The following is a 25,798-nucleotide window of genomic DNA, read 5'->3' on the forward strand; positions in this document are numbered from 1 at the left end:
CTCTTCCCCTGCCGTTATGAGTCACAAGCTTAGAAGACTTCGTGTCAGCTCTCTTAGCAACCAACAAATTTCTTCTTCAGCAGTTTCTATTTGCGTTCGAAAAATTTCGTTATCGGAAATAGTAAAAAAAACGTCTGACAAAACAGATGAAAAAACAACTGATAACGCTTGGTTGTTAAGTACTGGCGGTACAAATTACAACGGTGTACCGTGGGGTTTTGTCAATGAAAAGTAAAAGCTGCCCTATTCCTACAAGGTGGTCTTTTTCTTCACTTATCGTGGCTAGATAAGATTGAAAGAAAGACGCTATTTTTAGTTCCCTGCCGAAAGTGAATCGAAATCGACTAATCATTTAGTCAAATATTAGGTGAACAAAGTCACGCCAGACGTAAACGCCAGCGGGCTTATCAATCATACACTAAGCAACGGATTTTTTACCGCGTCATAAAATGAGACAGAAAAAAAACTTACCACTGGTTCGGTTGTCAAGTCGAACAACTTTGGTCCTAGTATAGCCGGAGCGAAGAACCGCAGGAAGATGAAACCGGACACGACCGAGTAGCGCACCTCCTTGTTCTGCGGGAAGTACTTTGCCGCGCACTCTCGCAGATCGTGGAATATCTGGCACAGGACGGCTGGACATTTGACCGCACTGTTGGTGATTGCTTCGAACACCTTCTCGACGTAGTCCTGCAAATTGAGCAGGTTGTTATCGATCATGCTCTTGTCCTTCACTCGGGCTGGATCGATTTCGCATGGTTTCTTGTCGGCGAAAATTTCCTCCACGATTGGTCGCAGTGTGTTGTGCAGGTAATGCAGTCCGGACAATCGCATCGCTTCGTCCATCATCTTCGAGACCAGCGTGTTTCCACGGAAGATCGTCGTTGGATCTGTTAGCTTCGAGATTTCGTGGTCCGCCAGGGACTTGATCATCGGAGCTATCACGTTTGAATGAGTGAACAGTCGTACCAACGGTTGGGCGACTTCGGTTTTGTTCTGGATGATTTCGCCGAGAATGTGCACTGCGCTGGCCGTGATGGGTTTTTGATCTATGGATTGAATGAGGATGTTCATCAGTTGATCGTAGGTTGCTAGCGGGAACACATGGTCGGCGGTATAGTTCAGCTTGAGGCGAAGCGATCCAAGCGAGTTATCACAAGAGAGCCTAGTTCCGGGCGGAGTAGCACATGTTCGCGATGGCCGCGACTGGCTTGTCCTTGGTTGCAGATAGTACCAAGCGCTGTGCTGTACTGCGTTCAACTGCTGCTTTCCCCGCACTGGAAGTTTAATTTCACCCAGAAACACATCGTCACCCATACCGGGACTGTCATGCCAGAACGTTATGACCACTTCACACAAATCCGCTCCCCCGAGCGGAACTACCGTGTAGGTATTATTACTATCACTTTTAGAGTCACTGCCACACGCATCCACACACAGATCGAAGCTAACCATTTCACCGAATTGAGGATTTACTGTCTTCTTTCTCACCTTAGTACGTTTCGTAATTTTCTTCTTATTCGAATAGTGAGCAGTTAGTATTGCGAACGGATCACAGAGTCCATTTTTGCGTGCCAAATCCATGCACTCAGTCAGTTTGATCGAGATGCGCGAACTCCGGCTAGAGCTGCCCGAGCTGTCGAGAATGTTACGGAATGGTTGCGGCTGTACGTTGTTGCCAAAGTCGCTGCTGCCCCCGAAGATCGTCCTTAATGTACCTCCTCCTCCTCCTACTACTACACTACCGCTACCGATACTTCCCGAAACGCTGCTTTTGGATGGAAAACTTAACTTTAGATTTGTACTATTTGCAGAATTGTTCACCAAATGATGATGGTGGAGCAGATGATGGTGGGAGGAGCTGGAGTTTTCTTTCGTATCACTACTGCCGTTGCTGCTGATCACACTTCCGAACGAGGAGTTGCTGTTGTTTGCCGATTGTCCCATGTGGAACCGACCGAAATCGTCGAACTCATTCGTTTGCTTCAGATTGCCAACGCCATCGTCGACGGTGATCTCCAGATGGGCCATACCCTGCACCTCGGAGTCCTCATCGACGGGCCGCAGCGGAAACCAGTGATCCTTGTGATTGTACTGGTGCAGATCTTCCCGCTTGATCGCAATCTTACCGTACGGTTTGTCCTGCTTCAGGTGCCGATCCCGGTCCCACACGTACACCGACAGGTAGCGGAAACTGCGCGGTATCTCGAACTGGTACTCCTCGCCAAAGAACGGACTGAGCGTCCGTTCGATCGTCGGCGTCCGGCAGATTTCCTCCTGGTCCAGCGCGACCGTACAGTACACATCGCGGTTTTCCTTCGAGCCCGATGAGGAGGCGCCGCAGTTGTTGCCATTGCGACCGAGGAGATTTTTTGCTTCGCCTGAAAAAGGGGTGAAAATAGAAAGTGGTGAAAAACTGAGTTAGATTCAAATATAATATGTTTTTACATTTAATTTGTGCAAAAAATATTAAATCAAGATCTACTATGACGTACCAGTTTTGGCAACCAATAATTTGAGTAGGCAGGTAATTTCAAAAACTTTTAAGTGGCACATTCATTGAATGTAAATCTAGCAACCAATAATGAAGTTCGCATAATTTTGTGGGCGAATTTCCAAAGCAAACCGTAATAATTACCCAGTTGCTTCTGCCAGTCAGTAGGTAGCAACCAAAACGTAAACGGGTAAATTAGCAACACGCGAGGCGATGTTATCGTTACATCTGCTTGCCTTTTAATATCGCTTTTTGTCTCGCCGTGCGTCGTCACCCGAGCCGCCCGTCCCTTTGCCTTTGGTGGTGGACAGCACAACAAAGCACCGGAAGTTGCACCCCGTCCGGACCGGGCCGGGGTAGGATTTCTACTTCTACATCAATGAGCTCTATTGTATCGGGACAGTCGACATCCGTTCCCTGTGGCTTCAGCTCGTCCGTCTGTCTGTCTCTCTTGTACGCTCCTAGTGCTGGACTGTCCAAAGTGTAGATTAAACACGAGAGATAACGCGTGTACAAATGATACCAACACCGATTTCATGGTGGTGATAATCAACCCCAGTGGGCGGTAAGCAAGCATGAGTTGAGACTGGAGCTGAAGAGCCGCCGACGGAGGAACCCGGTGCGATACGGAGTGATAATTGTGGCTTGTAATTATCAAGTCTATATTTGGCTGCACCGCACCGTACAGTGGCGCACACCGACACAGGGGCCGAGGTGGTGGTGAAGGTGGTATGTATGTTTCCTGTCTCCTAGTAGCGACTGCAGCGCGGGGCACGCGGGTAATTCCATTCATTAATTTACTCAGTTTTCATTCAGGCATTATCTCTGTGTGCGCCTGTAAGCCGTAAGAGTAAGAAGTGGCAGAGTGGAAGCAAAATAAATAACGACCGGAAATGATTTACTTGTTGATACAGAAAGATTGCCGCGCGGCGCTTCTGCTGTATAGCGATGAAGAAATATAACCTTGAAATATAATCCTGAGTGCTTTGCAATAGCTGCCGGTCTGGCACTCGACACCGATCGTGTTTGGTGCTCACTTGGCTTCGAATGACATTGAAAAAAATGTACCATGCACATGTGCTTTTATTCGGGTGTAATGAATAGTTGAGTGGCGCTGGAAAAATGGGTCGAATCTGGGGAGGAAATTATTCGTTCTAAACTTTCTAAACTAAAAATTGTAAACGTTCAATTCATTGAACATTGAATTCACATTGAAAATCTTTCATATTCAGCAGAAGACTACAGATAATATCCATACATAAGAAGTTAAATTTGAACAACATTTTTTTCAAGCTCGCCTCCATTTATTACATGTTAGACTTTATGTTGAGATATAAAATATTTGTAAGTCTTGAAACACTAATTGACTTGACAGATTTTGAGTCATGTTTCTATTACACAATAACACTATAATATAAAATTACATTTCTCCAGTTCTAAAGAAATCTCTTAGGGTTCGTGTGTGTATTTTCAGCCTATTAAGGGGGGGGACCCTACTCTGGAAATTCGGAAAAATCTTATTTTTTGCATTTTCAAGAGGCTTCAGCCTTCAGAAATGTCATGCCAAAAGTGTTTTTTGATATCTAATCTCGTTGAAAAGTTACGGCAAAAGTTGCGGGATCACCTCAAGGGAAGTGCATCGCTGTACGAAACTTTAAACGTGTTTTTCTCGATATCATCCCGAGCAGGAGCGAAGAGCAAAATAATATAAAAAACAATATTAAACTATGTTATAATGGTATATTTTGTTATTGAATAGATATGGAGATACATTGATAACACATTTTGTTATTGAGTAGTTGTAGTTGTAAGATGATTTTAATAACTGATTTTGTTATCACATCTTATTTTGACCTTAAAATGACATTCGATATGTATTTCATACAATTTTTTTTATTAAATAAAGAGATTATAGATTATAAATATTTTATAAAATGATTTTTTTATATCTCATATACTACTGCATTTGTTATTCAATACCTTAATAATACTAAAATATGTTATTCTAAACTCTGAATACAGTCGTGTTATTGCTTTGTTATTCAAATAACACAAGTAGTTATTCTTTTGGCCTTAAAGGAGTCCAAATTTTGATATGAGTTATTCGATTTCCCATAACACATTTTGATATTATTTTGCTCTTCGCTCCTGATCGGGATGGTTTTTCAGTTGATGGGTATGAAATAGGGAAGGCAAGGAGGCAAGAAGGAGCGTCCAATATAGCTCTAACTATCCCAAGCCCCTAGCTAGCGCCTACACGTAATCCCAGTGCCATACCCGGTAATGCTCTATTGAATAGCCAAGCTAGGAGGTGAAATACTGGGTGGTTCCCGGCTGCCTGATCTAAAAACCGCGGTGTTGGGCAGACGGCGGAGCCACACGACCTTGCTAATAGGTAAGCATAAGTTATTTTAATAATTTTTTTCGTTTTAGCTTATGAAGTACCTCCTGCTATATAGTGAAAACATTGACCAGCACGAGTGTTAATACTGCACATGGATACCAGAAGAAAAAATTAAATTAATTATTAGAAGCACTTATGGAAACTCAAAGGACGCAACCCTATTCCATTCGTAGGATTGCTGGTGAGATTGTTCTATTTTTGCCCATACATACCACATTTCATAAATAAACTAGAATCGGGAAGAGGGAGGGACCATCCGAGCACTCGTTTGAAGCGGTGTGTCTAGGGAGAGTGAAACATACACCTTTTTAGGGTTGATCTTAGCCCGATTAACAACACATCGTGGATAATGAGCGGGCTCTTCTCCCCACCTGCTGGAGTCATTCTCCATTAAGACGGTTTATTCAACGATTGACTCAGGCGACTTAGTCCTTGGAAGGAGATTCTCTAAATCCCTGGTACGTGTAAGTGATGTTGCTTATCGACCAATTCCCTTTTGGCCCTGCATACAAGAGTTGGGAAGCATGACCAATCGTTGAATATGTAGAACTCTTTTTGACATGATAGGCTCATTGCAATGAACGGATGTTCTGCTAAGGCAGGTGATAGTACCATATATTCATATTCATATCAATATTTCCCAGTTTTTTCCAGTTTATCATTCTTCGCACCAGAAATTCCTTCACTTTACAAAAAATGTAGAGATTGCTGACGGTTACCGTACCCATACTTTGTCACGTCACTTTGCGTATCCATTTTTCTTACTCTGAAAATGAAATTACTTTCCAGTCGTATACAAACAAGCAAATCAATGAAATAATGGATTAAACTTAACTAAACAATAGGTAAACGTCCCTTCTTTAAAACCCCATTGACTAAAAATGGTTATGTTAACAAACAAATGCGCTAGAACTGCCAATTGCGGTGATGCGCAAAAGTGTTGCAAGTAACCCCGGTGTTGCAAGTATCCCCGGATGACGGTACAAAATAGTCAACAGAGAGCGCTTAGGTGTAAAATCGAATGATGCGCACTCTTATTATATATAGACATGGAGCGGGATTTCAACTAGGGTACTGACATCTATACATAATCACAAATATTGCTGTTTTAAACACCAATTCTCGCGAAACTTTTCAAAAGGACCTAAGTAACATTGAGAGACTCTCTTTGGTGTCCCTCTCTTCTGATTATTGCGGCGACATAAATGCATTTTCTTAACGAATAATTAGCTTGTGACGCCAGTAACCGCTTCATGCAAAGCTGATGTATTAAAGTACCTTTGCATCGCCGTGATAAGGGAAAGAGAAGAGACCCGAAGAGAATCTCTCATTGTTACTTAGATCCTTTTGAAAAGTTTTGCGAGAATTCTGGACACCTTCTTTTTCGGGTTCTCAACAAATCCTGCCTCGGAAAAAAATATTCGCACCACCTTTAGTTTAGGTGCAGATGTATCACTTTCAGTTTTATACAAAGCGTGTAGAGAGCAAGCTGCGATTCTTACAACAAAAATATGGCGACCAATCAGGGGCCTGGTTTTGATAATAGACAGAATAAGGTGTTTATAGTTATTACTAGTTGAGCCCGAATCCTACGATCCGGAAAATATAAATGTCTGTTCAGAATTCAGAGAACTGCGGATACATTCCATTGGCCAGTGTTTGCGAAGATGTTTAATCTTTGTATTAGTTCTTTGAGTTCTTATATTGCATAACATAGCTCTAAGATGTTGTACATAAGAGTCATAGCCGGAAACTGAAACAAATAGACTAATCTCATGTTTTTAGTCTTGACCTTGAAATGCGGTCATACATATAATTTTTGGTGAAGGAGGGGAAAGAGCGGAAACTTGAGGAGGGGGGGGGGGGGGTATTGGTAGCTACGCTTAACAAGCAGTAGTTTTGACTCCTACCTTTTGTCCAATGCTGGAAGGTGCTTGATAGCTTGGTTCGACTCTTGCACCTTCCAGCATTGGACAAAAGGTGGGAGTCAAAACGACTACTTGTTAAGCGTAGCTACCAATACACCCCCCTCCTCCTTAACTTTCCGCTCTTTCCGGTGATTTAACACCGACCATATGATATCGCGCCAAGCAATCGAGTTGAGCAGGCGAGTCGAGCAGTCGAATTAAGCAATCAAGTCAAGCAGTTGGATAGAGCAGTCAAATCGAGCAGTCTAGTCGAGCAGTTAAATCAAGCTGTTCAGTCAAGCAGTCCGGTCGAGCAGTTGAGTCGAGCAGTCGAGTCGAGCAGTTGAATCGAGTGGTCGAGTCGAGCGGTTAAGTCGAGCAGTTAAATCGAGCGGTCCAATTAAGCAGTTTAATCGAGCAGTTAAGTCGAGTAGACCACTCGAGCAGTTGAGTCGAGCAGTCGAGTCGAGCAGTCGAATCAAATGGTTTAGTGAAGCAGTCGGGTCAAGCGGTTAAGTTGAACAGTTGAGTCGAGCAGTTCATTCGAGCAGCGCATTCGAACAGTCGAATCGAGCAGTTGAGTCGAGTAGTCCAGTCGAACGGTTTATTCGAGCAGTTGAGACGAGCAATCAAATCGAGCAGTCTAGTCGTGCAGTTATATCAAGCTGTTCAGTCCAGCCGCGCAGATGAGTCGAGAAGTCGAGTTGGGTAGTTGAGTCGAGCAGTCCAGTCGAGTAGTTGAATCGAGTAGTCTAGTCGCGCAGTTGAATTGAATAGTCTAGTCGAGCAGTTGAGTAGAGCAGTCTAGTCGAGCAGTTGAGTCAAGCAGTTCAGTCGAGTAGTCCAGTCTTAAGTGCTCCAGAATGGAGCAGTTAAGTCGAGCTGTCGAATCAAACAGTTAAGTCAAGCAGTTGAGTCGAGCAGTCGGGTTGAGTGGCTAAGCCGAGCAGTTAAGTCGAGCAGTCCAGTTGAGCTGTTGAATCAAGCTGTCAGTTGAGTCGAGCAATCAAATCGAGTAGTCTAGTCGAGCAGTTGAATCGAGCAATCGGGTTGAGCAGTTGAGTCGAGCAGCCGATTCGAATAGTCCAATCGAGTAGTTGAGTCAAACAGTTCATTCAGGCAGTCAAGTCGACCAGTCGAATCGAGTAGTTAAGTCGAGTAGTCCACTCGAGCAGTTAAATCGCGCTGTTCAGTCGAGCAGTTAAGTCGATCTGTCCAATCAAGCAGTTGAGTCGAGCAGTCGAATCGAACAGTTCAGTCTAGCAGTTCAGTTAAGCAGTCCAGTCGAGCGATTAAATCGAGCAGTCTAATCGACCAGTACAGTCGAGCAGTCTAGTCAACCTGTTGAGCAATCGAGCAGTCCAGCAGGTGATCAGTGAGGTGACTGAGAATGCAACCCATTGCTACGAAAGCATGACGTCCTGTCAGGGACCTGTTTTTAGTTACCGATAAGCCTCTTGTGACGTCCTGTCAGAGACCTGGTTTTCGGTACAAACATAAGCCTCTTATATAAATAGATTAGATTAGAAATGTAAGACCTTTTGTGGAGCGGAATTTCAGCAGTAAATCAACCTCTATGAAGGGGCAAAATTATCTGGCAACACTGCTTGACGCATTTGTGATTTTGTTTGGACGTCATAATCTTTTTGTTGTATGAAAATGTGCCAAATATTTCTCAATAAAAATTGTTAATTTTCTTCGTTCAATCGAAGAAAACAGCAGCTCACGCGCATAAAAAACTCCGAAAAGTTTTGCACAGATGCTGTTCTAAGTGAAACAACGTGCCGTAACTGGTTCTGTCACTTTCAAGTCGACGATATCGATGCTACCAACCATCCGCATAAGTAAAATAAGGCAAATAACCTTTAAAGTGAATGAATTGAAGACATTTTCGATGAGGATTGGTGTCGCAGCATTAGAAGTTACCCGCCATACCTTTTCCAAGTGATTGTATGTGTTGGGAAACATTTAAAAGTAAGGGACTTGCGTTCTCTATGATTTGAAGCCACAGGACTTTGAGCATTGTTTTGACGTAGGACTACGTTTTTCTTTACTATACTGGGACTGGGTAGCACTTTGTGAGAACGAAAATAGAAGTGTAACGTTTGAATGAAAGATTTCAAATGCTAATAACTACCAAACTACTGAACGAAACTGAACAATTTATATATCGTTGGATAGATAAAATGACCAGCAATTTTATAGGGAGATAAGAGAGCAATTCTAAGGAGGGCGATAGAGGGGCTCCCATATAAATGAAACACAAATTTCCTCAAAACTCGAGAACTAATCAAGCAAATGGAACCAAATTTGACATGTTGGGGTTTCAGAAGGCAAGAATTTTTTCTATGACAAATTGAGACCCCTACCCTCTTTAGGAGGGGAGGCTCCCATACAAATTATATACAAATTTCCTCATAACTCGAGTACTAATCAAGCAAATGGAACCAAATTTGACATGTGAAGGTTTTTGGAGGTAAGAATTTTTTCTATGGTGTACTGAGACCCCTTTTTCTAAGAGAGGGGGCTCCCATATAAACGAAATACAAATTTCCTCATAACTGTACAACTAATCAAGCAAATGGAACCAAATTTGGGCGTGGGGGTTTTAGGAGGCAGCAATTTTTTCTATGGTATAATGAGACCCATCCGTCTTTTAACAGGGGGAGGTTCTATGGTGAATTAGAACCATTGCTTTCTTTAAGAAGGGGAGATCCCACACAAATGAAATACTAATTTCTTCATAAGTCGAGAACTAATCGACCAAATGGAACCAAATTTGGCATGTGGGGGTTTTTAGAGGTATGAATTTATTTTGATTTTTTTTATTTTATGATGGTTTGAGACCCCTCACCCAGTGTAGTAGGAGGACAAGGACTCTCATACAAATAAAACAGAAATTGGTCATTCATTATCATTTCAACCTTTATGATGCACACAAGTGATTTTTAAAAGAAATCTGTATGTCTCCAAGGTATCAGGCGTTGTATTTATGAACTCCCGTCCACGTATTTTCAAAGCCACCATTGCATTAAATGAAGAATTGAATCTGAATATTTCGCCCTTCTTTTTTAAACATTCACTTAAACAATGGCACATGCAGATTCTTGTAAACATACATATGCCAGAGATGCAGTTTACATTAGTCTTTGATCTGATGGTCTGATATAGTCCTACGTCACCCTTTCGTACAACCCTCAGGGCTGTATACCTTGTAGTTTTTTCGTCTGTAAAGAACCGGTCCAGAAGCAACGAACGAAAGGTTTTTTCATCGCATTGTGATGCGTTTTGAAAATTGGATCCATTCTAGCAACTCAAGGCTGCCAGATTGCCCTAGGTACGTTGCTGGTCTAACAAGTCAGTTGTCATATACTCGAATCTTGGCTGAGCGAAGTTGTTAAAGACAATAAGACCCCGCTATTATCCTGTACACTAGTGGTTAGCTGCAAAGTCTGTCGAAAGAAAACAGAAGGCCGAGTTTCGAAAACGGCATTTGGGTCTAGGCTTTGCTTCTTTGTTACATTCAAAGAAAAGAATATTTTGGGGACTACTCGGTCATCCTTCTACGTCGTCGGCTCAGCCAAATATGCACGCTGTGAAGGTTATCCTGTATATCTGGTGGGACCAGATCGATGATATTTCTTATGAGGGATTCAAACCATACGAAACCATCCCCGGGAAAAGAAATCGCATTCAATTGATGCGATCGGGCCAAGCACTGCGCGAAAAACGGTCACAATACAAGCAGTGGCACGAGAAAGTGATTCTACCGTATGACAACACTCGACCACGTGTCGTCAAATGAGTTGTAAACCAATTACTTAGAAACACTCTAATGGAAAGTCATATTCCAGCCACCATATTGTCCAAATATTGTCCCGTCTGAATATTACTTGTACCGTTCGCTGGCACATGCTCTGGCTGATCGGCTCATATGAAGACATCGAACATTTGGAATATGTTGTATGATGCATTTGTAACTTTTTTTCATAAACAAGTTGCATTTTCATAAAAAGGAATAGCGTTAACTTAGTTGCACACCTAATATATTGGATAGAACGAAGCAAAACGTTAAGACGAAGTAGCAATATCTACCACAGTTTATAAGTTCGAACAACCTCAACCATAATCCATTTAGTTTCAATCGATGCATTTAAGTCAGCGACCTCGAAGACTTATGATTTCACTTTTGCTTTAATATTTTAATTCGTACCACCACCAACAGCACTGCCAGCCGTTGCTGTCAGGTGGTGTCGGTGGCAACTATGTATTGATCGCTATTTTTTATTTTTAAACTAAGCGGAAATTAAACCGATTAGCGCCATCATTAGCTATCCGGTTTTTGCTCGACCTAGTTAACGATTTGTTATTCCCTTTTTGCCTTCGGCACCGCCTGTAATCTCGCTGACTTGATCGGTTTTAGATATTGCTAAATTCAGCCCACTTGTTCGTTGTTGTTGCTGCTGCTGGTGCTGCTTCCAGCTAGCTACCATCCAAGCGACAGATGATCCAGGTGAGATAAGACGCTCATTTATGGAGTTAAACTTTCAAAATTAAAACCTCAATCTAGATAACTGTATCGGTTGTCCGGCATTTAGTCCGGTTAATCCTCCGCGCCATATGAGTTGGTTAGCCACTATTTAAGTATCACGTTAAAACCTGAATCTGAACACGCTGTGGGGGTTGCATTATAAATTGACCAAATTATGCGTCGACCACCTCGTGCTACGAGTGTAGGACAGACAAGCCAGACCCACCCGCGCATCTCGTGGTAATCAGATTAATCCTGGCACAGAGACAGAGGTGGAGACCTCGCCTCAGGTTGATGGTCAGCCAACCGCAAATAGGCGGTAATTTGAAGGTATTTATTGAAATTAACCTCCACACACATGCACACATAATCCGCTGCCACTTTGTTTGCATCATACCACGCAACGAATAACCGATCGTTTCGGTAACTTATGGGGAATATCTCTACACACTTTCCTCCATTAGAGCAGGGCGCCCACAACATCGACGCAACGCGAGTTGACCGACGGATGGATAGCGTGGCAACAAATGACCCTTGTCGGTCATGTAAGCGACGGCTGCTGGTGCTGGTGCTGTTGCTGCCGCTGCCGTGTGTGTCGTAACCGGCAAACCGCCAACCGACGATCGGCATACCCACTCGCACTCGTATGGTTTCCGTTCGGTTCAATCCCGTGCTCCCACACAAACAACGTGCACCGTCTGTGCTCGGATTCGTTTGTTTAATCGATTTCGGCAAGTATTTTTCCAACGATTGTTTACGTTTGCGGCATGAATTGATTTGAAGCGATTTTTTTCTTGGTTTTCCATTCACGAAATCCACTTTCGAAAGTGCGATTTGCAAGTTGGTTAGCAGGTTTTCGTTGCCACCTCCCGCTTCCGCCTCCCACACGTATGCCACACGTTCCCCGCGAATGCCGTTGCACTGTTGCACGCGAATTGCATTGCTCGAAGAGCATTGGTTTAAAAATGACGCAGATGCAGAAGAGGTCTGCTTACTTTGGGATGAAGATTAAGCGTCCCGCGCTAGGTTAAACAACACTCAATTTTGGCCGGTCATTTCCACCTCCGCTTTAGGATGGTGTTTTTTTTAGCATGAGCTAAGTCAGTGAGCTAAGCTCATTATACGGGGTTGTTTTGTTAGTAAATCGATTGTCTTTCACTGACAGATAGACGATTATGGGATCTGTTTTGAATCGATAAAAATTGCACAATTTCCAAACCCGCGACGACACTTGCATGTTGCACTTGCAAAAATCCCACCAGGCTACAATTTTATGTCCTAGGAGTAAAGCGTGTTGGAGAAAAGTTGCGAAAAATTCACTATTCACCAACTTACATTTAGTATGGAATTGATCATTTGAACGTGGTCAAAAGGGTAATCAATAGAACAAAAATAGTTTTTTTTTTGTTTTAAACAAAACATACTCTGCCAGTTTCTAGTGTTCGAGCTCAAGTAAATATTTTACAGTTTCACAACTTTAATGTCAATACAGCAGCTGCATTCTAGCTAGGCACTCAGGCAAAAGCAATCGTCCTCAGGGCCAAACAGGAAACGGCACCGCGCAATGGTAATAACATTCAATCCCAGCTAGCTGTCAGTTCGTTCCAAATGATCGTTTCGTTCGGCGATCAAACATCACCGCCTTCATATTATATGTGCGCTCGCCGGTAGGTACATATCATTATTATTTGTACCGATATTATTGTTATTTAACCTTATTTTTATAGCTTATATATTGACTCATTTTGCCTCCAACGTAGTCGCAGTCATTGTCGCCATCGCCATCGTCGGTTGTCGCATAGCGGCAGGTCTCGTGTGAAAACGGTGAAAACGATTTAACTAACTGCGGCTTGCACAATCTAAAGTATGAATGAATGCATGCATGAATGAATGAACGATTGAATGAATGAACAAACGACCGAGAACGTCGCTTGTGTTGTTGTGCGTTGTTGCCGTCCGTCGAACCGATTCAACTGGGTGCAATCGATCGATCAATTACATCGCACCATCGCACTTTCCCGCTCACTCCCGCTCTATACTAGCTAGCTATAAAGACCGACAGGCTAACGACAGTATAATGCCGTGATACCGCGCGGAACGGGGATTGGTTCGTGAAAAAGTCGTGACCTACGCGAATGCTTATACATCAGGGAGGTTTCATTGAGGAGGTTTCGCCGGTGGGTGGCTCATGGGTATATCGTTGCCAGCGAGCTTAATTTAATTTGCGATATTTCGTGAATTGAATATTTATTGAACCATCAGTGGGTAAGTGGTGCAAAGTTCAGCCGGCGTGTGTTCCCGTTTGGTCAATAAAAGCGGCAACCGGCCGGCCGAGCTGTTGATGAGTGGTTGCACGATTGGAATAAATTTCTACTTTTGTCCTTATGAATATTTCGATCGGTTTCTATGCATGACTGGCTGCTACTACGTAGTTATAGGTTGAACCAGATGTCAATTAGTGTACGTCTTTGTAAGGGATGGCGAAGGATTGTCGATTACGCATTCGGCTCTGCTGTTGAGTTTGGAAGTTATTAACAAGTCACTTCCTGGCTGGCTTCTAACTCATCACTGCTCGCAGTTAGACGCATAGAATTACAGCTGGGATCAAGTTACAATCATTCGTAGCCGGTTATGGGCCCGTGTTTTTTCTTGCACACTGTTTGCTTTGTTTCTGACACAGCTGGCTGTGAGCTGTTGTTAGTATTTAATGGAATAAGCAAACGAAATACGCTTGTCACCGGGCGCTTAATGATGAGAACTCATCAATCGAAAGACAATTTAACGCCACACAACGTATAGAATCTAGTAAAGAGGATTCTAAAATGCGTTTGCTTTTCAGCAACCTTAGGTCACTACTTGCCGGATGTTAGGTCCTTCTGCCTCTGGTGCCAATGAGACTTCTACGGAAATATCATACATTGCTTACTTACTGTTATGCAGTACAAGAGACCGAAGTTGAGGTCATCAAGCAACTGGCGTTTTCATAGCGAGCACGTTCCTTGCACTTAATTCATACGCAAGAATCCGGCCAAAATAGTACGGAACAGGAAATCCGAGTTTCCACAGCCTGGGTCACGTAAATTTCCTGGTTGACGGTCGCGGTTGCAATGAGAGTGTCGCTTTTCAAACCACAGGAGCAGATAGTTTGCCTTGCCGGTAAATACCAGTTGGTTTGCACTGCTAACCAACCCCTCTGAGAAAAATTTAAAAAAATTGGTAGACAAATTTTAGCGTTATACCCATTTAAAATTTTAAAAGCTATAGTACTGCTAATAAGAAGCTTCAATAACACTTCAAAAATGAACATAAATCACAAAAAGTATTGTTTTATGACGACCTTTTCAGGAGTTTTGAGCTGTATTGGGATGATTTGGCAATACAGTAATGTTCCGATTTTGTCAGCTCCCGATTTTGTCTATCTCCGATTTTGTCTACCCCCGATTTTATCAGCTTTTTATCTCAATTTTGTCAGCCTATAAATTTTGCTTAACTTTTGTGCTTCTAAACATGATTTATAATACTTTTCAGCCTGCTTGAAACTATTTTGATTCTCTGGGGAGAGTTTTTGAATAAAGTGATGCCTTCTTGCGAGTTTTTCGGGGTCAAAATTAGGGTATTTTTATAGTAAAAGTTCTATAGTGCCTAAACAAGCAAAGATAGAGGTATACTATATTCAGCAATTTTGTGCATTTTTACTATTTGTATAACTTTGTGAAACAGAAAAAAGTCATACAACTACAAAAACAACTAAAATAAAAAAAATTGATTTTAACGATTTTTCATTTATGAGACACACGATTTGTCTATCTTTGCTGAAGAGATAGAAGGTTACTGTCTTCAGCCAAATTTCTTGTAATAATACGCTGTAAAACTTTGCAGAACACATCAATGTGTTATAATGAAACTGGAGAAAAATAAATTTTTGACGTATGACTACGTCTTACGGCAAGTTTTGAGATAGGGTGTCATTCCAAAAAATCGAAAAATGCGAGCGTCACGAAAAATGAAAGGTTTTAAGCGCTAATAGCTCAGCGGTTTTCCGATCGATTTTCAATATTCTAACACCAATCGATCGGAAAATCTTCTAAGAATTGACTCAAATAAAGAAAAGTATGGATTCTTGATGTTGAACTATTGAAAAATTGAAAATAATGAACATATGTTTTACCAGAATTCTCGCTTCGTGATTGGTTGGAAGATTCTTTACGATGATCTAAACCTATACCAATTTGATATCTGTGCTTGGAAAGTAAGCCAAAACAAGTGACAAAGTTCCCTCATTTCAACAAGATTTCTTAACCGCGGTTCAACCTAGACCATTTTGATGGCCTTGCTTGGGAAGTACGCCAGAGAGAGTGACAAAGCCCCCTTGTGCCAACAGATTTCTTACGAACGCGATTAAACCTAGTCCAATCTGATGTCTGTGTTAGGGAAGTGTGCCAGAAAAAAAATTACACAAGTTCGTTGTCCCAACAGATCGCAAATTCTTTACTACGAGACGATTAAACCTCGGCGAATTTGATATCTGTGTTGGAAAAATGTGCTACAGCTGTAGTGTTCGCTTATAATATGACTCTGTATGAATACGCATGCTTGCCGTTTCATTAGAAGTGTAGTGAAAAGATGTGCTGTTGATAAAATAGGATTGAATTGGTAAAATTCCTTCAACGTGGGAAACCATGGATAATAAAAACAATCTTTAATTTCAGTAAGGTAGCAGGAATGTAATACACTGAAGTCGCTTTTTACGCGGTTTTCGGAATTTACGCGTTTTTTTACGCGGTTTTCGGAATTTACGCGGATGTGCTCAAAACGTCTATTTTTTCGCGTTGTGTTGAAATCCACAAATTTTTTTTTAAGCGAAATTTTGTTTTTTTACGCGGTTTTCGGAATTTACGCGGTTTTTTACGTGGTTTTGATTTACGCGGGACGTATCGTGCGCGTAAAAAGCGACTTGAGTGTAGTTTGAGTTCTTGATTTTGTTAAATTGTTTTCAAATGCACAATCTTTTGAGAATTGAACGTATGCAATGTTACTACTTTGATAAATGTTACATACAACGCATGTAGCATGTATATATGTTGCATATAGCATGTATACATGAAGAATCGAATGATTACAAGCATGAATACATGATACTATCCCTACAAAGAGAGTTACGTAGTCCTGCGTCACCTATATATGCGGTCGTGTCTTGTATACAACCCCTGAGTTTTTATTGCACTTTTAGGGGGCTTAATTAAAATTTGAATTCCGCTGGACGATAGAGCTTTTAATTTCAAGAAACTCTTCCAAAGGTTCCATAAGCCTAAAACCAAGTTTTCCCGCTCAAAGCTAATGCGCACCAAAAAAGATTCTGGACCAGTGGGCTGTGCCCGGTTCATTGAGGTTGACCAATTGAGGATTAAAATTTAATTTTTATTAGAAGTCTTCGATATTGTAAAGTCTTGAGTCTTGAATATCGAAAAAAAAATCAGAGGGGTTGTGTACAAGACACGACCGCATATATAGGTGACGCAGGATTACGTAAGTCTCTTTGTAGTGATAGTAGCATGTATTCATGCTTGTAATCATTCGATTCTTCATGTATACATGCTATATGCAACATATATACATGCTACATGCGTTGTATGTAACATTTATCAAAGTAGTAACATGTATGCACGTTCAATTCTCAAAAGATTGTGCATTTGGAAACAATTTAACAAAATCAAGAACACAAACTATTACTTTCCTGCTACCTTACTGAAATTAAAGATTGTTTTTATTATCCATGGTTTCTCACGTTGAAAGGATTTTACCAATTCAATCCCATCAATAGCACATCTTTTCACTACAATTCTAATGAAACGGCAAGCATGCGTATTCATACAGAGCCGTATTATAACCGAACACTACAGCTGTAGCACGTTTTTCCAACACAGATATCAAATTCGCCGAGGTTTAATCGTCACGCAGCAAAGAAGTTGCGATCTGTTGTGACGACGAACTTGTGTTATTTTTTCTGGCACACTTCCCTAACACAGACATCAAATTGGACTAGGTTTAATCGCGTTCGTAAGAAATCTGTTGGCACGAGGGGGCTTTGTCACTCTCTCTGGCGTACTTCCCAAGCAAGGACATCAAAATGGTCTAGGTTGAAGCGCGGCGTTAAGAAATCTTGTTGGAATGCGGAAGCTTTGTCACTTGTTTTGGCTTACTTCCCAAGTACAGATATCAAATTGGTATAGGTTTAGATCATCGTAAAGAATCTTCCAACCAATCACGAAGCGAGAATTCTGGTAAAACATATGTTCATTATTTTCAATTTTTCAATAGTTCAACATCAAGAATCCATACTTTTCTTCATTTGGGTCAATTCTTAGAAGATTTTCCGATCGATTGGTGTAAGAATATTGAAAATCGATCGGAAAACCGCTGAGCTATTAGCGCTCAAAACCTTTCATTTTTCGTGACGCTCGCATTTTTTGATTTTTTGGAATGACACCCTATCTCAAAACTTGCCGTAAGACGTAGTCCTACGTCAAAAATTTCCCGATTTTGTCAGCCCAAAATTCAACATGGGGCTGACAAAATCGGAACATTACTGTACACTCAAGTCGGTTTATTTTTACGATTTTTGAATTAACGCGGTTTTTTTACATCATTTTTCGAATAAATGCGGTTTTTGCGTCGATTTTTGAATTAACACAGTTTATTTTATGACGGTTTTTGAATTAACGCGGCTTTTATAACATTTTTCGAATTAACGTGTTTTTTTAAAGGGTTTTATTTTACACGGCACGTATCCCCCGTGTAAAAAAAGATTTGAGTGTATTCCAGATTAAGTTACCGCAGGGCGAAAAGGCCGCCGTAACTAAGCACATCATACGAGATCTCAAATCACACTGTAATCTTAAAGCTAGATCAAAGAAAGCCAAATCAACTACCTCAGGACACGTTGATCATATCTGGACATGTCCCCGGAACTCCCGGGAACAACCATATCAGTTCTTATCGCTAAACTTTGAAATAGAACCAAAAACAACGAAACCAAAAGGGCCGAAAAAGAAATTCACTGACATAACTTACTGAGGAGCAAAAAGTTCTGTCACATTTTTGCGACACATAAACAACCTTTTCATGTCAGTTTCATTTAGGATATCTACTGGAGAATTGGCGGAAACTACAGGTGATGTTCATACCTAAGGCAGGTAAAAAAGACAAAACCAATAGATCTGGCATTAACACTTTTCACGTTGACGGAGATAACTATATCTGCAATGAGTTTTCAAAGAACTCTTCATTGCATGAAAATCAACTTATATATCAACATCGGCTATCTGGGCATGCAGATCACTCTGTTTAGCAAAACTTGGGGATTGAAACCTCAACTAGCCTTTTGGTCATATACTACTATTGCATGGCCTAGGATAACCTATGCTGCAGTCGCATGGTGGCCAAAGGTGAATGAGGTGACAGCCCAAGCCAAACTAAACAAAGTTGAGCGCCTGGCCTGTCTTACAGTTACCAATGCCATGCGTACAATACCTACTGCAGCCATGGAGGCAATGCTATGCTTACTGTCTTTGCATCTTCATGTGAAGAAGGAAGCAGAGCTCGGCGCACTACGGTTGCAAAAGAGTAAAACTATACTCGAAGGTGACCAAATCGGTCATCTTCACATCCTTCGGGAGTTCAATCTGACACCCTTAGTAACTTCAGTCTCTGACTGAGGCCCAATATGGACGTTCCATATGAGGTGATTGAAACAGATCGCTCAATGTGGAATAATGGAGGGCCCGATCTTCCATCTGGAACTATCTGCTTTTTTACAGATTGTTCAAAAAATGGGGGCCTGCGCAGGCTCCGGAGTCTACGGACCCGGCATCAGGGAAACTATCTCATTAGGAAAGTGGCCCACCGTTTTTTAAGCAGAAGTATATGCAATATACATCGGTGCAACAATATGCTTGAAACGAAAGTACAGGCACGCGAAAATCGGTATCTTCACGAACAGCCAAGCAGCACTACTGGCACTCAAGTCCGCCAAATGCGTGTAAAATTAGTTTGGGAGTGCAGCACAGCATTGAGGGAGCTCTCCTGCCAAAACAAAGTTTCATTACTGTGGGTGCCCGGTCACTACGGAATCGAGGGCAATGAATTTGCTGACAACCTAGCAAGACAAGGATCAGTTCAGCAATTTATTGGTCCTGAACCGTTTCCGGGCACCTTCACATCCGCCGTGAAAGGCGAACTAATGACATGGGAAAAGCTAGAAATAGTATCCCGTTGGAATCAAACACAGGGTTGTAGACAAGCTAAACAGTTTATCTACCCAAGCCCTGCAGTAGCTAAAAAACTACTCCATTTAACTCGTAGCGAACTGCGCACAATCACGGGACTCCTAACAGGCCACAGCCCCGCTCTTTAACAGTTAAAGAATATCGGCAAGGTATCATCCGACACCTGCCGCTTTTGTAACTCTGAACCTGAAAGTTCAGCGCGTCTGCTCTGCTATTGCGGAGCTCTTGCATTATCAAGGCACAACTTCTTAGGAAGTTTGGAGCCTAAAACGGGTATGAGCGGTCCGTAAACTGTGTACAGCAATCGGGGCTCTGCCACAAAACACGATCATTAAGACTGTCGCAGTAGCCTTTTAACCCAATGCCCTTCTGGCATACAAAAAAAAAATAGCCGACTGTGAAGTCTGTCGATAAAGAAGGGTTAAGTCTTAGAAAGACGTTTAAGCCCAAGGTTTTTTTTTACATAACGAATTATGCTGATATTTTTTTTAACGGTGACTAAATTGAAGAGCATCTGTAATGCTTCAACAAACGATTAGTCCCACTCCAATCCAGTTACTCTAAACTGGTTACTCTATTTTCTACAAAACCAATCATAATTCTATTTCCGGTCAACGAGTAAAAAATAATACCATTGATAACCATTTCCTTTGAAATATCGCTCTCAAAAAGGCCTACCCGTTTCCGGCCGCTGGAAATTCCCTCACCGCTATAGCCAACGAACCAGCAAATTTCCATGGAAAAGTGAAACTACCAGGCAGGCTAGTCTATTCCCACCAGGTAGGCAGTCCAACACGGCGTAGGTAATGATCGAATGCACCACAAAACAATTACCAATTGCCGAGCTCCGTTCATACCACCGTTTAGCTTCGACAGCCCCTCTGGAACGCCACTAAGCACCGTAAGTCGCCTAAAGGGCGGATTGTTTCCCCAATAATTACAGCGACACCGATTCCGCGTAATACATTCGTTCGTCTGTTCGCTGGTTGCATCAATACATGCGTGCGAAGAATGTCTGCTGCTACGTGACAACCGTTGCCGACGATTGTTATCATTTCGCACTAAGTTACTACCTACTTTCTATTTCATTTGCTTTAATTAAGCCCACCAAGCGCGCGATGGGTCGCGGTTCATTTTCGGACGCTTTGATCCGCACGAAAATAACAAAGCACAGAACGGAATGGCGAATGAATGGTTGCTTAGCTCGACGCGTGACGTGCGGTGGTCCGATGCCTATCGTGCCCCGTTCGTTCGTCATCCGTCCGTCCGTCCGGCCAGTGCAAGTGATGATGAAGTATCTGCTTGTATAATTATTACAATTTCAGTACTGACCGCATGGCAGTGAATTGTCATGAATGACGGAATGCTCACGCAACGGATGCGACAACGTAGATTAGCTCAATGACGTTGCGTTCGGGGCTGGTCAGCAGCGGTGCTTCTCACTCACCTGACCAAAACAATAACGAACGGTCACCGAATTTTTGCAGCAACGAATAACATAAAAGCAACATGCTACAGCCGCACGGCGGTATAATTGAAGGCGGTGGCGGAAGCTTTCCACATCCGAAGAGAGTTTTACTATACTCTGACATTGGGGTGCGGAAATTAATGTGTGAATTCTTTGCCGCCCACTACTACTGTTATACTGGTAATGACGCAAAGCTATCGGAGAAGAAAGTGCTTCTTACTTTCCAACCAACAACAGCAACCACATTATGGATGCTCTGAGACTTAGAAAATTACCAAAGACAGACCGACCAAGCGTGGGTGGTACCACCGCTGATTTCACTACCCATTGTGTGGCGTCCTGTTTTGAATTTTTGCACTCCCAGTATGGATTCCCATCGTCATCGTGGAGTGGTTATAGTCGGGGTGACTTCGTAATCGAAAAAATGAAAACAACAAAAATAAAAACTCCACGGACTAGTGAAAGCGAAAGCTCTTGTGTACGGGGAACTGTCACCGGCACTTAAGAACTGCTTGGGTTGTCGACCTTTTTTTATGGGCTTCGGAAGACTAAGCTGGGTAGCATTCATTCATTTGAAACATCACTTTTGATGGAGTTAATTATTATGCAACAAAATGCTAATACTGGTCTAGTACCGATAAGCTTTCTTGGAAGATCCTTCAATTCAGAAACCACCATCAGGCAAGGCATGATCATGTAAGGTAAAGTAAACCCCTTCGATACGATCGAAAGCTCAAGCAACACAGCTAGGAACACTGAGCACATCGTTGTTTAATTTGTGTTCAATGTTTAATAACAATTAAGCTGACGTTTCAGCGAATTTAACAGTAATTTGTGTACTTCCGCTAGGCACCACTGATCGACCATAATCCTGAGAGCTGCTATTAGTGCACAAGCCACAATACCACTCGTGCGGTAGGCAGGCATACTTAATGCTGCTAATTTTGCAGAAATTTTTTGATTAAAAGTTCAATACCCCGAAAACGTTTCCTACTACAATTAGCCTTTTGCTATGGCGGGTGACCGGTGTGCTGCGGTGTGCCGGTCTACCACAATCAACGAAGTGTAGCTTATTTCCGCACGTGCCGCCTGATTGTTCATTATAATTATCATTATCATCATAACCCATCACGGCGATAATCGGCGGGTATTGTGCCTAGGTTTACCACCTTCAAACGTTTTGCCCAGCTTTTACGGACGACTGACGGGCATCAGCTTTTCATTTTCAACCTTCGCCGAAAGTGCGTCGACCGTCATTGCCAAACGTTGCGTTTTTTTTTTCATTATAGCAACAATAACAACTGTGAGTGTTTGGACTGCAAAATATTTTTCCTTTTGATAAGTTGAAGCAAAGAACAGCTATTAAAAAATGAAAAAAAAAATCGTGTCAGTTCCCTCGCTTTCGGAAGCTCAATTAATCGAAAGCTTCGTGCCGCATCTACCCCGGCACAGTGGGCCGAATTGTGCGTTTCTTCACGGTGCGTAACAAAAGGCATTTACTAATTGACTCCGGCTTGTTGAAGAAAATCGAAAAGATAATTCTAAATTCGAACAATGTTTCGAAGCTGAAAGTCAATGGTAGTGTACCGGTATTTTTTGTTTCGGAATTCAGTTAGAAGAGTGCCGTTGTTCGAAGTATAACCAACGCTTAAAGTTGAGGTGAATCGAATCCAATCCGACTATAAGTCGATTGGAGTGCACAGCTTGCAATAGGTAAACTTGTGCATCCTACTGTTTTCTGCACTTTGAATTTGATTGAGCTTTTTTCAATCATTCCAACGGTTTATTACAAGTCGTGCCTAATAAATTTGCAACCAGCAGGAAACTTAGGAAATTGCTTGTGATGCAGAGTTACGGATGGAACTTTTTTCTTCAAAGTACCTCTCACTGGGTAACACCCGCTGATCACTTTGAAAATTTATTATACTGAAATTATACTGACTGAAATTATAAAAAGCTCCGATTTTGCCCAAATTTGTGTTCCTTTTGGAAAGCTTTAGCCCCGTATGTTGGCACTTATGATGCTTTCTTTTGGGCCAGGCTCGTCCCAAAGTAACAATATTTTTGCCCATTTTGCATTTAGACTAAGACCACAGAACTCAAGACCGAGCATAACAGAAGGATCCCATCTACACAGCAAAGGCCGATACTCCCATTTCATTTTCATATGTATAAAAAAAGATCAAAATCAGCATTACATACAAATATACATGCAAATAAATCAAATTGGCTTATCCGTACTATTTTGGACGCGATATACGTGATTACGAATAATTTTAAGCATTACGACTATATAAGTATTTATATACGATAATATCCGATTAAGCGCGACTCGCTCCGTACTGTTATGCGATTTTGTGTTGAAAATCGTATGGATGTCAGTTATTATCATTATATATGATATAAAATCAACTTGGACCTACTTTATCAAAACTTAGTTACGATTTTGAATTTGTTAGGAAATATTTACGATAATTTTCGTACATTGATATACGAGTTGGTGCTAGCTGGGCTATTTACGCCATCTGTTATCCCAAGGGAGTTACTATTTCCAACAAGTGGTAGTGATCACAACCATCTGAGAGAATGTAGAAGCTTGAGGCCGAAGAGGGTGACCAGCGACAAATCAGCGGGACAGTCATAGGCACCCGCAAGGATTTTATGAGCAGTCTTGATGGCAATAATATCTGTTTGGTGGAGCCACGCCACACGCTACATCCGAAAGCACTTATTATTAACTTTCATGCACTTCAGATTCCTCTTCACAGGATGCTAGTATTGATCTAAATCATTAATTGAAAAAAGGTCATAAAATATCCTATCTTGGGTTTTTAGAAAAAAATCGATTTTTAAGTTTATATAGGGGTCATTCCCTCTCAAGTGATCTCACCCGTTGTAATCGACCACCTCCAATTTCAATCAAATTTGTTATAATTGCTCAATCCGATCCCACATACAATTTCCCAAAGTTTTGTACGGATTGATCAATTCCCTTTGCAGTGACATGCAGAGAAAAATGAGTTTAATTGAAAATCTGAGAAAAATAGAGAAGCGGCACTGCAAGGTGGATTGATCAATCCATATAAAACTTTGAGAAATTGAATGTGGGATCGGATTGAGCAATTATAACAAATTTGGTTGAAATCGAAACTTTGTTCAGCAAAATGGTAGATATTAACTAGTTCTACAAATGTCCCATATACAACTTTGTCAAATTTTACTTGGCTGAGACGGTACTGTCAAATGAATCAAAATTGAGTCAAAGTGATCGAACCATCCCTGGCTGTAGTTGCTAATTTCTGTTTAAATATCACTTAATAATTGATCAAATTATTAGTGCTATAATTAGAGTAACAATTTTGTCAATCAATTAGTATAAAACTCATGCATTAATCGCATAGTGTACAGTGATTTTTACGGGCAAAGCTGATAGCAGTGCATTTCTGAACGCTAATTGGTCGGTGTTAGGTCATATCGAACCAAGTGACAAAACGCTGTTTTCGAGAAAAACGCGTTCAAAGTTTGCTGATCTGTATGGTTTATAGCTATCAATCGTTCAAAGTCATCCCATAACTCTGGCTGTTTGCAACATCTATGCAAAGGGTGTCCCACATCAAATTGCACCACGGAAGAAACGCTGTAAAAAATTACCCATTGGGTTTAGAGTGTATTGTTTACCATTTTTTCAAAAATTGGAAAATATGGCGTCACCCGAAAAGTAACGTCGCGAATTTATTTTGCGCGAGCACCTGGAAAATTCTTAACTCTCTCAGCATGGATGATGAGATTAACGTCAAGGCCGCCGGACTTCCGACAGTTTCCGGGACTACTGTACTTCACCGCCCAGCACAAATTTGATGTTCCGGAGGAAGTAAGGATGCTTTCAAAGTTTGCTAAGAAATACATGATTTGGCAAGCGATCAGGTCTTGTGGAAAACGGAGTGCGCCGTTCGGTCACGGTATTGAAGTTGAAATAAATATGCCAAAAGCTTACTTGCAAATGCTGCTTTCGGATCAGTGTAAATTGCGTCGATCTGATTACTCCGCTCCATAGTGCGTAGACATAACGAGGTGAACTCCAGTAAATTAGTTGTCAATGAACTTCCTGGATAAAATCCATGTTGCGAGTTGGAAATGGACTACAATAGATCTAACTAATGGTCGCAGTGGTCCAGGCTCCCATAAAAAAATCGAAATGGAAACCTTTTTACTCGAAACAACTGAGCTCGTAAACCTTTGCCTTTGTAGAGAAAGGATGAATATAGTAGTGATTGGCAATTTTAAGGTATCACAACATTTTTTCACAAAGGCTGCAGGAATACCTTCAGGTCCAGGGAAAAAAGGATTGTTTCATTTGATGAACAGCATTAGCAACGTCTTCTGCGCCAACAATAAAGGTTCCAACTGAAAATTTGCCATTAGGAACGAAGAGCAGAGCATCTGTCAAACTGTCAGGTGAGACTGATTCTGTGCTAAACACGCTCTCAAAGTATTTAATTGACGATCAAAGCACAAATCAAAGCGAGGATGCTACTTCATCATCCAAGTACATTGCAGATGATAGACCGTCTTCTTCACGTTCACTATTAACACACTGCCAACATTTTTCGAAACCGCAAACATTTTCGAACTTTTCTTGTCAGAGGTGTTACAGTTAAATAAACAAAATCGGTGTACTGACAACCCTGGTTGCAATAGTCTTCTGTTCA

General features: G+C 41.6%; 1 protein-coding gene across 3 annotated transcripts in view; it reads right to left on the reverse strand.

Moving 5' to 3' along the window:
- LOC128744735 (GTPase-activating protein) overlaps nt 1–25,798 on the reverse strand; it is a 68,571-nt gene that overhangs the window by 23,028 nt on the left and 19,745 nt on the right. For all 3 annotated transcript variants that reach the window (XM_053841938.1, XM_053841941.1, XM_053841939.1), the window contains exon 3: nt 472–2,381. In XM_053841938.1, coding sequence (XP_053697913.1) covers nt 472–2,381 — 1,910 coding nt within the window. The remainder of the gene's footprint in view (nt 1–471; nt 2,382–25,798) is intronic.

This window comes from Sabethes cyaneus, chromosome 3 (genome assembly GCF_943734655.1).
Source record: "Sabethes cyaneus chromosome 3, idSabCyanKW18_F2, whole genome shotgun sequence".
Taxonomy (NCBI): domain Eukaryota; kingdom Metazoa; phylum Arthropoda; class Insecta; order Diptera; family Culicidae; genus Sabethes; species Sabethes cyaneus.